General features: G+C 42.9%; 1 protein-coding gene across 1 annotated transcript in view; it reads right to left on the reverse strand.

The window, feature by feature from the left end:
* Nucleotides 1-12407: 12407 nt before the first annotated feature.
* ADAMTS12 (ADAM metallopeptidase with thrombospondin type 1 motif 12) overlaps nt 12408-16783 on the reverse strand; it is a 149001-nt gene continuing 144625 nt past the window's right edge. The window contains exon 23 of the mRNA XM_015848413.2: nt 12408-15300. Coding sequence (XP_015703899.1) covers nt 15068-15300 — 233 coding nt within the window. The 3' untranslated portion in view covers nt 12408-15067. The remainder of the gene's footprint in view (nt 15301-16783) is intronic.

Genomic DNA, 16783 nt, shown 5'->3' on the forward strand with positions numbered 1-16783 from the left:
GAAAGACTCAGCTCTTGCAGCTGAGTTCAGGAAAGATCTCATCCCAAAAACAGGGCAGAGGGAAATGAGAGCCTGGAGTTGGTCCATAAGTAGTTCTGCAACAGCTGCTGCCCAGTCCCAGGGTACCTCAACTGCAGAGGCAGTGCCTCACTTATCTTAGAACTCCCCACCCACCATGCGCTGAGTGCCAGTCCCAGAAGGGAAATCCATTGGCAGACAAAGTCAGAATTTATGTTTCAGTATGTAACAAATCTCAGATTGCCAGCAGTTAAAACCTGAATTTTCAATATGCTCATACATATACAGGTGTGATGGAACCACAGAATCATGGTCAGGGATTGGAAGGAAGCTCCGGAGGTCATCTAGTCCAATCCCACTGCAGGTGCAGTGATGTTGTGCATGATCTGTGCTCTCAACAGAAGAATACTTTGCAAAGAAATTATTTATTTACAGGATAATCCAAATCTTCTAGGTAACAATCTTATCAGAACAAGTATCAGAGATTGCTGATAAGGTCACTGCAGTAATCTCCGTGTATGAAGTGTAGGGAGATGACGGCAAGCTGTCACTCTCTCTTTCCAATTAAATGGAGAAAGTAGTGTCTATAGTTAGTTACATCAGTCTGCATATCTCATTAAAGATACACAGAATAATTTAATTTTCCTTTCACGTCAATGAAGAAAAGCAAATATTGCATCACTTAGAAACATGTCTTGCATAACCTATTGAAATTTAAGCTGGAGAGAGGTATCAACATGCTTTTCATTTAGAGCACCAGCCTTACACCAGTAAATGAAAACCCTGCTGTGGAAAAAGACTTGGGTTCTGGTGGATGGAAAGCCAGATATAAACCAGAAGTATGTTTGCAGCTCAGAAGGCCAACAGTATCCTGGGCTGAGTCAACAGAAGGGTGGCAGCAGGGAAAGGTGGGGATTGTCCTCCTTAGCTCTGTCCTTGTGAGGCATCATGTGGACTACCTCTCCTACAAAGAAAGATTGTGGCTTGCTCAGTCTGGAGAAGAGCAGGCTCTGGGGAGGTCATATTGTGGCCTTCCAGTACCTGAAGGGAACTTCTTAGAACTTTTATAAAGGCAGAAAGTGACAGGACAAGGAGATATGGCTTTAAACTAAAAGGTGGGAGATTTAGATTTACTCAGAGGGTGGTGAGGCATTGACGCTGCTGCCCAGAGTGTGGTGCCCCATTCCTAGAGGTTGGATGGGGCCCTGGGCAGCCTGAGTGGGTGGGGGCAACCATCCCACAGCAGGGGTTGGAAATGAGTGGGCTTTAATGTCCTAAGCCATTCTGTGATTCTGTGATTCTAGGAAATAACAATTAGAAGCTCAGACGCATTTTGCTCCTGAGCAGTCAGTATCCAGTTGCTTTCAAGGAGCTCCTGCGCCACTCCACGGCAGCTGCCAGCCTCCTCCTCAGGTTCAAAACCTCAGAACACCACCTGCTTGTGATGGCTTTGCTACACAGTAACATGAACATAAATGGATTGTGTCACAGCCAGGGGCAAAAAGAGGACAAGAGCAACACAACAATCTAGAGAGAATTTCCATAAATCTTAGTTCTTTGGTCGCTAACCTGTGCAAGTCATGGTTTTATGCCAGTTGAAGGCAAAAATAATTAGCTTAAAATTGTAACAAATCTGGAGAAGAGCTTTCAACTTCCCATCCTCAGCTCTGCCCCTTCATCACGGGGTCATTACTCTTAAAAACTGTCCTGGTGATGTGACAGTAGATCATGTAACATGATTAATGTAATAGTATTAATGCGCTGCCGGGGGACCTCAAATAAGATCAAACCCTCATTGTTCAAAGCTGCACACAGGCGGCCTCTGCTCGAAGGAGATGGCGATTTAATTAATGGGGGCACAAAGAGTGCAGGGCTCTGCAGTGCTTCCCAGTGTCACCCTGCGGTTCCATGGGGCTCCAGGCACCCATGCTGGCACACCTGCATTCTGCTCCCCTCTGTGTCTTGGGTGGGCTTTGTCATGTGTCAACTTGAATTTGACTGCATTCAATGGAAGAAATTGAGACTGCACATGTGCACACGCTCTGTGTGCAGCATCAGTCTGTGCCACTGCAAAAGACATGGCACAAGGGGGTTGCTGCTTCTGCACTGTGTTTTGCCAGCTGCCAGCAGCACTCACTGACAGACTCAGAGCAAAACATGAACCATGCTGTCAGCCGCAGAAAGGGAAAAGAGATGAGGCAAAATCTTTTGTGTAGAATTGAATTTCTCTGTGGTTTTAAATAGCAGTGGTACAGTGCCAACTTGAAAGCACTGTGGCAGACATTTGTGCTGTAGTATTTGGTTTCAGACACTCAGTGTGACCTCCTTCACCTTAAATCCACAGGCCAGGAAGGGCAGCACTGCAGCCTCAGCACGAGTTACCTGATGTAGGAGCAGCACACAAGAATTTAATAAAATCAAAGCTCATTAAAGAAGCACAGCCCCATGGCATCTATCTTCAGATACAGCTGAGGTTTCTTCCCTCCATCTTGGCTGGACACTTCTGGCTCTCAGTTACTCTTTGTAAATCTGGAGTGAGAAGATGGGGGACAATTTCCCCAAGAAAGGCAGACATCTGTATTAGTTACCAGCACTTTCTGAAGGGCTGAGCTTGTTGAATGTTTCCCGTCCATACTTGGTTTTTATAGCCCTTTTGCTCTGTGTTACAAACTTGAGCACTGTCAGCAGAGATTTCTGTGAGTGTAACTTAAACTGTCCCAGTCAAAGTAAGTCTGCAGAGCTATCCTTGGCCACGTAAATCAGTCTTTTGGATTAACATTCCTGAATAACCACCAGCTGTTAGTCCCAGATTTATCAGCTTTAGTAGGACTTTTGACACCATCTGCTGTTATTTCTTATGAACAAACTGGTGGAGGATGGACTAGGTAAGTAAGTGGACATACTGTGGACTGGCAGGTGGCTGAAATCCCAGACCTATCAAATTGTGCAGCACCAAATCCAGCTGGATACTGGTGACTATTGGTGCATTACAAGGTTGAAAATGGGACCAGTACTGTTTCACATCTTCATTAATAAGCTGGGCAACGGGACTGAGTGCTCCCTCTGCAGGTTTGCACTGGGAGGAGTAGCTATTTTTTTCCTATTGCTTCAAGTTGTTGTACATAAGGACAAGTTACCCAGAGAGGTGGAAGAGTCTCCATCCATGGAAAAATTCAAAACCCAACTGGATGTAATACTGGTCAACCTGATCAGGGAGACTGGGTTAGGCAGTCCCCAGAGATCCCTTCCAAAATCAACCACTCTGTGATTCCATGAATTTTCCAGGAGGTGATTAAAAAATAGACATAAATAACACATATTGCTTCAAATATAGGACAGAAATCAGCAGCAGATAGCTGGAAGCAAATTGAGCTGGGGACTGAAGAAGGTATTGTAAAAAAAAGATGCATATTTGTCAGACAAAAATAAACCTGGTGTTATTACCAGAGCCATTTTCGAATCATGAATTGCATTCATTCAGACAAATCTTGTCCAGGGGATGATGAGCTGAACATCTGAAACCTCAGTCAAAGTTACCAAAAGATTCACAAAACTGTTTTGTGGCCACAGATTGCATTTCAAACTAAATAAATAAATAGATAAATTAATTGAAAAGCAATTATGTTTTTGTTTCTGGTTTCAAAAATTGGAGAACTTCTGTTTATGAAAATCCTTACAAATCTTCATGAACTGCCCTTCAGTTTAATTTAGTCCTGTCTTTAAAGGAGCTTGGCTTGCTATTTGAGGTAGGAATTACCTACATCAATTGGTTCAACCCATCATTTTAGGACTCAGATCTCAGATAGCAATTTCATATGAGTAATGATTTGAAATTGATTATGTATATGGCACCCAGTGCCATATAGCAGATATACTGCAAAGGCTATTCAACAATAAACAAGAACAATGAATTAAAGCATTGCTCATCAGTTACCATGTAGTTATTCTCAGATCTTTATGGGGGGAAATGTAGGCTCAGAAAGGAAATTAGACAGAGGAATTCACACCACCATCTCAGAAACACGTTAAGTGCTGTTTTTTAGTTGTTGCTATGACCAGACACAGAGTCAGACAGATGCAAACAGCAGCTCAAGGCTCTGACAGCTTTCCAACAAGAATCACAACGTTGTCAACACCTCACTTTTAGAGGAAAATGTTAACTATGACAATACACAGGTGTGTTTTTTTCCCACTGGAGAAAAATCACTGTCTAGTAAAATGTCATTTATCATAAAACACGTCATTCTGAAAAAAAGAATTCTGAGCTTCTCAAGGAGCTGAAAAATCTGTCTTTTGTGAAGACAGACTTTCTATCCATTAAAAATCCGTGCGACTCTCTGGGTCTCCACTGCCCAGAGATTCAGAGTTCAGTTGCTATGTTGTAGTCTAGCAGCCACTGACATTTGAAATAATACTGAAGTAGCATCTGATATTATTTCATATGGAAGGTGGCATTTTCACTCATAAAATGGCTGAGCAAAAGGCAAACCCAGATCATTGGAGATAATGATTCCCACACTGCAAATTCAGAAGCAAGCTACTCCTTATTCAGTAAGATGCGGAGGTGGCAGAGTGGGGCAGTGCTAAGTCCTTCACCGAGATATGAAATTCCTTCTTTTATAAAGATCACACAAACTTCAACTTCATTTTATCAGTAAACAGCAACTCCAGGTGCTTTGAAGTCATCTGTGGATGACCACAAGGCTATGGCTGCACTTTGCATCACACAGATCTGAGGAGCATGAGGGTTTGTACCAAGGTCACCCCTCACCTCTCAACAACTTTCAGTGCTCTCAATTGCTTTATTCCTTCACCTCCAAACCAGCAGCTGCTGGATCAGCACATAAAACAATGTACTTTCCTTTCTAGGCTGTTACTGGAGCTGAACTGGTCTCCCCAGTTCAAGGCAGCTCTGCTCCTGGTTTCACCCACTGACATCTACAAGACTGTTTGCACAGGGTGCCAGAGGCAGCGAGGCCTGTCGACTCCTAACCTGGTTTCACTCTGCAAGAGTGCCTGAGAACTGTTCCTTGGGTAAATCTGGGAAGGTTCTGATTTAACCAGCACCAGGTCTTTGGTGTGCTGGTAGTCTGCTCCAGGGAGTGCTCAGGGAACATCTGTGAGTGGAAGACCTGCATCCAGATGTAGTTTTTTCTTTGCTGTATCAAACTTCAAAATGACAGAACCATGAAGAGAGACCATGAAGATGCTGTTAGTGCTCTCTGTCTGATGCAGCCTGTGGGTCAGACACCTCCTCTGTCACTGCCACACCGACAGTTCACAGAATCACAGCACCAAAAGGGAATTCTGCAGACCAGCTAGTCCAACCCCTGCTTAAGAAATTCCCTGCAGTGCATTGCACAGGAAAGCATACAGGTAGTTACTGAATATCTCCAGAGTAAGAGATTCTATGACCCCCTTCTCAGACTTCTCTTCACCAGGCTGAACAGCCCCAGGTTTCTCATCCTTTCTTCATGCAGGAGATGCTCCAGACCCTTCATCATCTTCATGGTCCAAGTCCCAGGAGTCTCACTACTCCCAAGCACTGCTCTGTAGTTGCTTGGAACTGCAACTGCTTAGTTTGTGAAATTAATCCCTAATTTTAAAAGTGCAGTTAAGACTATCAAAAGGCAATACAGAAGCATGCCATGCAGTGAATCTCAGGCAATGAGAATGTGAAATCACAGAATTTTCAGCTCCTCAATAACAAAGCCTCCATGACTCTTACCTTCCTAACAGATACTGAGATTGAAGACATCTCAAAGCTGTTGTCAAGCATGTTTGGACTGTGCATTGGAATTAAAACGTCAGGCAGAGGTTAGATCTGTGGATTTCAGTATCTTGGTTCTTGTCTAACCAACATAGCATCATTAAGGTTGGAAGGACCTACTAGATCATCCAGTCCTACTCCAGCCCATCCTCACCTTGCCTACTAATCACATCCCTCAGTGGCATGTTTCATAATCACCTCCATGGACAGTAGCTTCATTGTCTTCCTGGCCAGCCTGTTCCAACACCTCACCACTCTTTCTGAGAAGACATTTTTCCTAATATCCACATGGCTACAAACTCCTTTTTGTCAGCTGCAGAGAGTGATAAGTTCTCCCCTGAGCATCCTCTTCTCTAGCCAGAACAATCCCAGATCCAAAGATGATAACTCCCCCCCAGTAGACAGTAGAGTTGGTTGGACTGAACAAATGGGTACACGTGAAAGATAGTTTCTCTATGTTACATTTTGATTTTATAAACTAACACTGCTAAAAATAAGAACACTCAGAACTGGTTGTAAAAACAGAGAAGCATCAACCAGACACTTTTATTTCTGTGGAGAGAAGTTTGTGGGGTTTATTTTTATTTTTCTGGCCATTAAGTGTCTTTGTCAGTGATCTGGAAGAGAAGAAAGAGTGAAACAGCACATGAGAGTGGCTGTTTGGACAGGATGAGGGGAACATGTGGTAACAAAACATGAGGTTAATTTGGAGTTTCTGCCATCTTAGCAGCCCAGTTCACAAACAAACAACATACATACCTTGATTTCACTGGGTACAACCCCAGGACAGTTCAAATTAAGAACATACTCTTCTTTTGGCTGGAACTGTTAATGACACATCTGTCCGCTGATCAGCAGCCTTAATTCACTAATGTAGAGGTACATGATTATATTTATTCACTAAACAAAAACAAACCCAGTGAATAAAGGTGACAGAAGATGGGAAGGAAATCAGCTCCCTGCGTAGGTCTTGTCTGTGGCCGACTTTGTGTTTCATGTGCAGCACATTTTCTTCTCAGTAGACAAATCTGAGCTGAGGGGATTGGGGCAATGGCAACTGCAGAGGATACACAATGTTCTCTCCTCACTTATTTTATTGTTTCCCCTATAAAAGTTCCTCAGAGGACACATGAAGGTTCTGTGTTTGTGGAAAGAGTGGGACTCGGTCAGACATACCCCATAAATCTGTTCGGGGACTCCCAGTATTTGCTAACAGGGCTGATTCAGCCCACAAACTTGCTTCGGCCATCAGCTAGTGAAGCACACCCAGTGAAACCAACAACGTTCCCCTTTGTGCTCAGTAGATTTCCTACATGAAATCAGCATAGTTCATCTGACAGCCTGAAAATAAACGGCTTTCATAAGTAACTGATTCTCTCTCTGTTGACCGGTTAATTATCAAAAACAGAGATCACCCGGAGTCAAGATGAAACAGAAATATTTCCCAGTGCACCTTGCTCCTTGTTCTCACCTATCAGCTCTAAATACCACACAGTTTGTCTCTCAGTGCCACTTTAATTATCACTACATAATGAAAAACATTTTGGAGGGGTCGGACTGGGACGTGGAAGACACTTGCCACTCATGCCAAGTCCCAGCAAGACCTGTGATCCAAACACAAGCTCTAACAAACTGCCCAACATTGCTTCTGCCTTGTGAACAGTATTCTCCTGCACTCCCGCAGGAAGATTTCACTTCAGCAATATCAAAATGAGCAGGTTTGACACCATTTGTGACTTTTCACTGAACCTAACAAAGTACAGAAGGTTTCTAACACTCCATCCAGTAGTCCTTTCTTCAGTGAATAAACTTCTGAGCATAATTAGTCCCTGCTGGTGCTGTTAAAACTTCTGTTTCACACAGAGGAAACCATTCTGCACCTGGGGCATGGGCTGCTGCCTGGGAACTGTGACTGTTCAGCCTAAGAAGAGGAGGCTCAAAGTAGACCTTATCATACTCTACATGATGCTGTAATGAGGTAGGGGTGGTCTCCCAGATAACAGCAATAGGATGAGAGGGAATGGCCACATATTGCACCAGGGGAGGTTCTGGTTGGCTATTAGGAAAAGATTCTTCTCTTAAATTGTGGGGAGGTATTGGAACAGGCTGCCCTGGGAGGTGGTGGAGTCATCACGCCCGGAGATACTCAAGAAAACTGGAGATGTGGCACTGAGGGTCACCATTAGTGGGCATGGTAGAGATGTCTGGCCCAGATGATCTCAGAGGTCTCTTTCAACCTTAGTGACAGTATGTTGTAAAACTTCACCTTTCATCTTTATTCAGCTGCTACAGCTTCACACCACACTAAGGGTCTTGGACAGGGCAGGTAATGGCAGTAGGATAAAGGCTCCTCAAACACAGCTTCCTTTGCATCATATCAGTTAGTGAACTGAGAGACACAGGCTGCTGAAATGGTTTGCTGAGGTCAGTGGAGACTGCGATGTGTGTTTTTATCTCATCTTCCTTTTGAATACTGTGAGGATTGAAAGATACATCTTCCATTTGGAGGATGACTGCAGTTCAAGGATCCTGGAGCTAACAGAATGAGTGCTGAAGAGATGAAGGAGCAGCATATCAAAAGCCCCAGCATCTCTGCAGGGGTTTTTCCCTTGTCCTTCAAACAGTGTGTTGCTTGTGGGAGGAGAGCAGCAGGTTTCATTAAAACCTAGTTAGCCAAAACTGTACTGGCATTAATTACCAAGACCTATTTCAGCTCCTGTTAACTTCAGAAAGGTCTGTTTGTGGCAGCATTTGCTCTGCCCAAATGCATGCTTAGAAGACAGAAATGGTGAGAAACGAAGTGATTCAGAAGCAATAGAGAACTGTGCAGGGAGCACTTGCTAACAAGGGGGGGGCATCCAAACTCCTGGTTTATGCTGCATCCTGAGGATGCCCATGGCCTCCCCTCAGCTCAGATGCAGAAATGTCATTTTACACAGCCTCAAAGCCAAGTTCAGCTGAACTCACCCTCAGATGGGCAGGAGAAATGCCAATCCCCACCAGCCATTCCCACTACTTTGATTCGTAGCTGCTGGGTGCAGGTTCTGGGCAAAGGATTTGCTTTTACCTCGGGGCAGAATCTCACGGGCTTTTCAATGCCTCAGTTATTGCATAGACATGTGGACAAATAGGGCTGTGCTGTTCCCATGAAGCTTTGGAGGATTAGCGACAAGAACACACTGAAATGAATTAGCAGTTTTCCTCTGGAGAAAAACACCATTCAGTTAGCATTCAGATAGTAGGAGCTGCAGCAAATGACACCAATTTCGTAAGCCAGCATTGTTTGAGACTGATTCAAGCTGCCATACATTATAACATGACAGTGCATTTTTACTTCCAGAGCCAAGCAACCAAACAATACACTTCAAAATGAACACAGTGGATAAGAGGTAATTTGTTCTCAGGCTTCATTAGTTCAGCTATTGTATAAAACAGATAACAGATGCAGAAGAATAGACAGAAAACATAGCCTCCCTGTGCCTGCCATCTGTGTAAATAAGTGTGTGGGGAGTTTGAAAATTCACTGCAGTCCCATTCACAAGCAGCCCTCGTGAATTTATAATAAAACTTTCTTTCTCATAGGTCACAAGAGGAATCAGCTTCTCTCAAACTGGAATTTTCTAAATGGCAGTTTTCCATTAGTGACACGTTTGCCAGAATTCCAGCTGGACAGCATTCCCAGTGGGAATCTCCTCTAATTCCAGCACTGCCGTAGAATGGTGCTCTTTGACCAGGCAGTCTGGCAGGCAGGAACACAACTGTAGTATTGCAAGACTACACCGGGTACCTGCTCACACCCCAAGGACCACAGCTGCAGCAAAGCCATGCACTGCCTTGACACAGTCATGTACAATGACCCTTGGCTCTTAGGAAGGGCTTAAACAGGCTTACTGCATTTATTTGAAATTACTCACGCCCTATGTACATCACCCTCCCTCACAACCTGAGGACACTGGAATTGCTCCCGTACTTCTCAGCAGATCTTAACCATTGTCCTTCTGGGTGTGCATGTCTGCCACGTGCATCCAAATGGCCACATGAAAGCCAAATACTGTGACCATTTACAGCAATTTCTATCCCAGATTATTTAAGTAATAGTGTATTCCTGCAAAAACCTCCATGGGTAGAAGAAGTATGGGCTGCGCTCACCCACCTGTTTTTTTGGTACAACGGTTTCTGCTTGAAACTTTCTGTATTCCTGGTCAGTTTTATCTGCCACTTGCTTAATTACCCTGACATTACCTTTGCTTGAGTGATACTTTCAGGAGCTGTTCATTGTTTGGGTTCATTGTCAGGGAAGAGGACAGATAATGGGCTTTTAAGTCCTGCCCATCACCATCAGCATCCATGGGATGTGTTCACATACCATGTACTCTTCCACAAAGAAATTCACGTAAGAGCCACAAGATCAATACTGTGTGTCAACACTGATGTGCTGTTGACTAAGCAAATAAGCGGGGATGAAAAATCCATGTTATTTTCTGAGAGGCAGCATACAAATTTCTTTTCAAAGACTGCATAACAGATCCAAGACAGGAAAAGCTCCCCTTCAGAGCTGATATATTTTCCAGCAAAGTCCAGAGTGATATTAGAAAAGGTACGTCTGTATTTTTAATGCAACTAAGCCAAAAGGCAGAATTTGAAAGGCTTATAGTTCTGCAGTTTTAGATGCACCTGATAATACAAGTAATGACTTCCAAAAAGGACGTTACTAGACTTCAGATGCTGTGGTTGCTCTATTATAGCACAGCTATCAGGCTGAATTCATAACTTATTTAGAAACAGTTATATTCCTCCACTATTCAGTTTTGATTTGCTAGCCTGAAGACACCAACATTTGAATTGCACAAACTAGCTTAGATTTATCTTTTATGTTTTAGTTTATAGCCTCCAACTCTTAGTAATTGCCAGTGAATGTCAGCTGAGTCCATCTCTGGTTTTTCCACTGTGGCATTTAGTATGGGGATCTGATATAAAATATATTTTCCCAGCATTTTCCCTTCTTTTTATAGCCTACGGTGCCACAAAACATCAAACCCAGCACCAAAACCAAAGAAGATGCAGAAATCTAATGCAGAGAACACCGTTATTGAACACCATTCTGCACAGGGGCTGCGTAGCAGCTCCTCATCTGCCATGAGATTTTCTCCAGGAAATGTTTCTTCCATGCTTCTTTTTAATGAGGTCCTTTCCAGAGGCAGCTCCTCTGTAACCTCAAGGCTGCGCTCCCTCTTGCCCTGCACCTGGCCAACCCCTAACACCTCTGTAATGGAGCTCAGGCAGGCTGGTTTCTTGCTGGCAGACTGCTTGATACCCTGAGCAGACACAGCAGTAGGCTCTTCTGGCATCACTACTGCAGTGGCAGCTCTCTCTCTGCAAAAAGAGGAAGTTTCATTCTGAGCTATGTCCTCTTGCTGCTGCACTGACCTGAAAAGGCTTTGTTCTCTGCACTGACCCAAATAAATCATTACAACAATAAGACACAGAATTGTGGTGAGTTTTCTGCTGAGCCCATGAGCCCCATCAGCTCACAGACAGTGCTCGAAGACAAGCAGCATGAGCTGAGGTGTAGAGCACTTCTGGTGGCAGAGTTTAATCCAACTGAAGCTAATTGTTCAGTGAATCTAGCTGAGGGCAGAGAGCTGCTAAGAACCATCTTCTCAGCTGCATACAACTGGACAGAGTTGATAGCAAGGAACCAGCAAAAGACTGACTTCTCCAAATCCCCCAATCCCTATATATTTATATACTTTTACATATTTATATACATTTATATACTTTTCTTATGTTTCAAGTCTCATTTAGTAAAAGTTGCATCTAATGGCTCATAAAGATAACAGTGAATCAGCAGATGTCCTCAAGAATCTTGAAAAATTATAGTTTTGAGCTGCCTGTTGTGGTTTAATCCAACAGGTGACTGAGTACCACACAGCTGTTCACTCACCCCTCCACTTCCCTGTGCAACAGGGGAGAGAACCCAGGAAAACCAAGTAGAACTAGTGGGTTGAGATAAACATATTTACTAAGATAGAGAAAGGGAGAAGGATAATGATTATGACAAATACACTCACACATACACTCACCATGCCTCTGGGGCTGGTGGTTCACACCTCCTTTGTGAAGCATGAAGCAGTAACTTCCTGCAGCATCCTCAGGTGTTATGAGGCTGAACCTACAGTTGCATGGGTGGAGCTGGGTGATGAGGCATAAACTCATGGCGCTCTCCATACAAGCTGAAATGTCTAACAGAGATCCCTGTGCTCCTGGGCTGCAGGTCAAGGAACTGAATCTTGAGTATTGAATGAATTCAAAGGTGGGAGTGGAATAAATGTACTGTAAACAATTGCTCATGAAAACAAATACTTCCCACTACAGGCATGACTACATCCATCTGCTATCAAGGAGCTAAAGTGCACCTGCTTGGTCCCAGGAAGTAAGATGCCATCTATCTCACAGCAAATAACTTAGCACCGTGATTCTGCTACATTTTCCCTCCCAATTTTAATGATCTTTTTCATGTTGGAATATGAAATATCAGAATACATGAATGATGAGGATACATCTGGAATAGTTAGACAAAAATCACAGGGGCTGGAAACAAAATACCAGAGACAACAGATGTAAGCAATGCCATTTATTGAAGCTTGAAACAAGTAATCATAGTCTGCTTTTTAAACACTGAAATGTTAGAGCAAGCAGTGAATGTGCCAAATACAGACCTTTTCTGAGCAACCTGCTAAAGCTGATGTGTCTCAGGCTAATATGATAATATAATGATATTATGCCTCAGCTCTTGATACTCAATTCACTTTTGAGAATAGTGACCAGCTGGGTTTGGATCATAAATCCACCTTTACTTTAAAAAGAGATATGTCATAAGAAATGAATTTTCCTAAATGAATGAGAAAGATGACGAAATGCTGTTAGCATAAAGGAGACATTAGGCTGATAAGTGCAATGTAAAATATAGCAGTGGGCGCTGCTCTGTTAAAACAGTTCATGTCGTTATCACAGTCTTTTCCCTAAAGTTTTAAGCTGAACAGCAGCGATGACTGCGCTATGCCAGGTAGAAGGATTATTCCCATTGATGTTCATGATATAACTTACTTTCATTCATTTCAAATGAAGTAACAACTCCCTGAAAAAAAACTATGAGAACAGACACAATTTTAGTCCACACTAGCTGTAAGGAGCACTGGGAAGCCCAACCCAGCCCCAAGGCATCCTTCCTCCCACATGCATTACATTCATGCAGCCAGCTCCCTTCTCATTAGTCCAGACTGGTGGTCCCTCTGCTGACCTCAAATACGTATTCCCTGTGACTACCAGTCAGTTTTGTTTGGCCATCAGACAACTGCCTCAGATTTCACTGTGCAGGCTCTACTCTCTACAATGCAACCTGAGGTCAAAGCCTGCTCAGATATGTCCTGAATCACAAGTGGGACACTTCCATCTCTTCACATAATTCAGTATTTCTGAGTCCTGTGCAATAAGAACCAACCTGATTTCTACTGTTCAGTGGGCCAGTTCAGGACCTCAGATGGACATAAGCACCCGTGATACTGAAAAAAGCAATATGTCTGGCATTGGCCAGCAACACCATGGATATGTATTGCTTAAGAGTATGTGCCCATAGGCTGTGCATGCACATGCACCACTGTAAGTCATCCCCCATATCTAAGTATACTAGCACCATGTTTTTTAACAGTGGATTTTAAGTTTTATCAGCACCTATAACTGGGGTTGTGTTGCCATCACAGAGATCGGTAAATCTAACCTTATCATGCTGCGTATACTAAACTCCCAGATACTTCAAGTGAAGAAGCGAGCCCATACCCAAAGGCCACAAACCCATGAAAAGGGACAATTAAACTTATGGTCTTCTTTGTTAGGTTAATACAACAAAGCCGGGCCTAGGTATTTTGATTAACTTTCATACAGGTCTGTATAGAAATAGGACTATTAGCTAGTCATAGCTCTGTAACCTCAGCAACCCTTCAATTCATGGCTATGTATCTCACTCTACATTGCATAAAATGTGATATTTCCCTGTATTACAACCTCAAATTGTCAAAGGTAGGGAGTAAATCTGAGATATCCAAAAGAATATGAAGGCTCAAGGTGTCCAACTTCTACTGGATTTCGAAGGAATCTAAATGCCAGACTCCAGCCACCTCTTTTGAAAATATCCAGATATGCTTCAGAGAGTCCAGTCTGGCCTCCCTAAAGGTGGTTCTGCCATTTTCTTCAATGGCAAAAAACTATTTAGCCAGTGCTCTTTTAATGCCCAATGTCCAGAATACTCTGGGTCTCAGGTTCCTAATCCCAAGTGTTACCTTTTGCTATTGAACACTGATTGAACTGAGGGGGAAATTTTTTTGTGAGTGAGTGTTAACAATAATGTGGATGTGATTTTATGCCCCTCAAGGAGCTACTTGGTTAAATGATACTTCCATCACAGATAAATAATTCACACTGACACTCAGTCTGTTCATGTGGTAGATGCAAAAAGCTTTGCTTTCATAGCACAAAGTAACATTGCTTAAAACACATTTGGGAACTTAAAATGCCAGTTTTGGCGGGTTGTTTTAGGTTACAGCAAGACTTTTGCAGTAGGAGAAATCTGGCCAGGACAGCCTGTTTCTGAGGTATCCTTTAGATGCTCAGTCAAGTATTAAGTGAAAACTTTTTCTTTCAAAAACAACTTTTTTACTTTTTTTTTTTTTTTGCTGCACACCAGAAATAACAAAACTCTGCTTTTAAATTTTAAGAACTGAAGTGCACAAACAATCAAGAGGAACACCTCCATTGCACCTCGGCTTTTAAAGTAAAATAGAAAAGAATATATAAAGAGAGTGAGCACGGGGGGATCTGGCCCACAGCACAAGTCTGTGGTGGCTGCCCCATCATCCGCCTCCACTGAGCACTCAGGTTAAGTGGTGCTGCTGTTTCAAGGTGGTTTTAGAAGAAAGATGGAAGAGAGCAAGGAAAAAAAAAAAAAAGAAGAAGAAAAAAAAAATTATTATAATTCCAAGCTTGTCTATAGCCTCTATGCACGCCTAAGTACTAACTGATGGCACACTGCAAATTATGTTACAGATTTTGGACTTCTAAGGATAAGAAATGGAAGCAGTAAATTCGGACTGATAACCCGAAGGAATGTGTTTTCCCAGTTGTGATCACAGATCTTCATTTATGTGGGACGGTTCAGAAAAACACATGAAGACATATAAAACATGTAAACAGAAGCCCTGTTGAAACTAACCAGCTAAAAAGCAGTTAGTGCTGAGCAGCCTGACTGTTTTCTTGGTTCTGACGTAACTTCCTTCTAGATTTAGTATAATATTGTTGTTTGAGGCCCCGCTGATCCCAGTATCTTGCTTTGCTACGAATTCGGGGATGGCTACACGTGAAGCAGCACTGCAACTGTATTGATGGCACCAAGCACTTGCCAATGCCTCTCAGCCTCTGGCAGAAGTGAATCGACAGCTGGTCTTTGCTGCACGGGAGGCCTATGGTGGAGAAAATGAGAAGAATAATCTGTATTTTGCTGACAAATCATCTGCATGTCAAGAATCTTAAAAAGCTTTATGACAGCTTTTTCTTCCTTCATATCATTGGTTAACTTCGGCCTCATGAAAGTTTAGGACTACCAAATGAAAAGGTCCTAGCAAATTTCAAGTGGCCTTCTGCCTCAGAAAATAAAGCACTTTTTAATTAATGGTCAGCAACGGTTTTCTTTTGCAGCAGACAGAGTTGGTTTATAGTTTTCACTTTACCATTTCTGTCTCTTAGAACAGCGAGATTCAGTAACAATGCTTTGTATGCCCATTATGCATTCTGGTCCTCTACAACTTTTTAGCAGAGTATTTAAGACAAACCCAAAGAGCTGCAGTGTGCTACAGAGCAAGGCAGGGCAGGCAGAAAGAGCATAAACAAGGCACATGCAACTACAGGTTCAATTTGACCCTTCTTTCTGCAACACCAAAATAAGCCAGGGACTGCTAACACCTGTAATAAAGTACTGACAGCTCTGTGGAAGCTTTAATAAACTGAGACATATCAGACTTGGTTGGGAATTAGAAAATCTGAGAAGCAATGGCTGAAGGAAAATTAAGGTTTGCAAAAGCAGAAAGGTGATGGATTAGCTGAATGCAGGGTTTTTTCAGCAAACTCCTCAGGACCAGAACTGGGGAAACACAATGAAACTAGTAGAATGTGGTTTACAACACAGGAGGACTTCTTCTCACAGCAGGCTGCAAACTTCTGGAACCCATTGCCAGAAGAGGTGGTAGGAGCAGACAGTATCAGAGTTTCAAAATGGGATTCACAGAAGTGATATAAATTTAAACTAAAAGAATCAGGATAGGGTGCTTTTATTTGTCCTCCTATGTCAGCTGCAAATGCTGGAGGAAAAGCCAGGAAATGAGCCACAAAGGAGCACTCAGCTGTTGTAGTTTCCTTAAGTGGAACCTCCTGAAGTCATTCCTGGAGACAAAATATGGGGCTGTATGCACCGCTGGCCTGCCCACTTGGATATTTCCTATGCTTCATTGGCCTGTTTACAGAAGTAACTATTAACTAATCTGCATGGGTACTATTTATCTGAGTCTGCCTTTCCAAATATGAGAGGGACAAGAGATAAGCAGACCAGTTCAACCCTAGGGCAAAATGTGCTCAAGATCTTTGAACAGCAGAGGCAATCATATATCACCCTCAATCACATGCCATATCTGCATTGCCCTCAGGAGCCAATTTCTTGTCCCTTCATCAGACTGCACCCTTGCTAAAGACTTTTAAAGAGGGAACAATCCTCCTCCAAAAGGTCTATGAAGGCTAATCAAGCAGGCATCTGAGCTGCCACTGTGCTCACCCTTAGGGAACCTGTTGGATACTGCAGTACACAGACTATGGATTTCCAAGTTTTTCTACACTTTCTATTTGTCATAAACATGGATAAAGAACCCTGTTTGTAAACTTGCCCCTTCCACTCCG

The sequence above is a fragment of the Coturnix japonica genome, chromosome Z (assembly GCF_001577835.2).
Source record: "Coturnix japonica isolate 7356 chromosome Z, Coturnix japonica 2.1, whole genome shotgun sequence".
Lineage (NCBI taxonomy): Eukaryota > Metazoa > Chordata > Aves > Galliformes > Phasianidae > Coturnix > Coturnix japonica.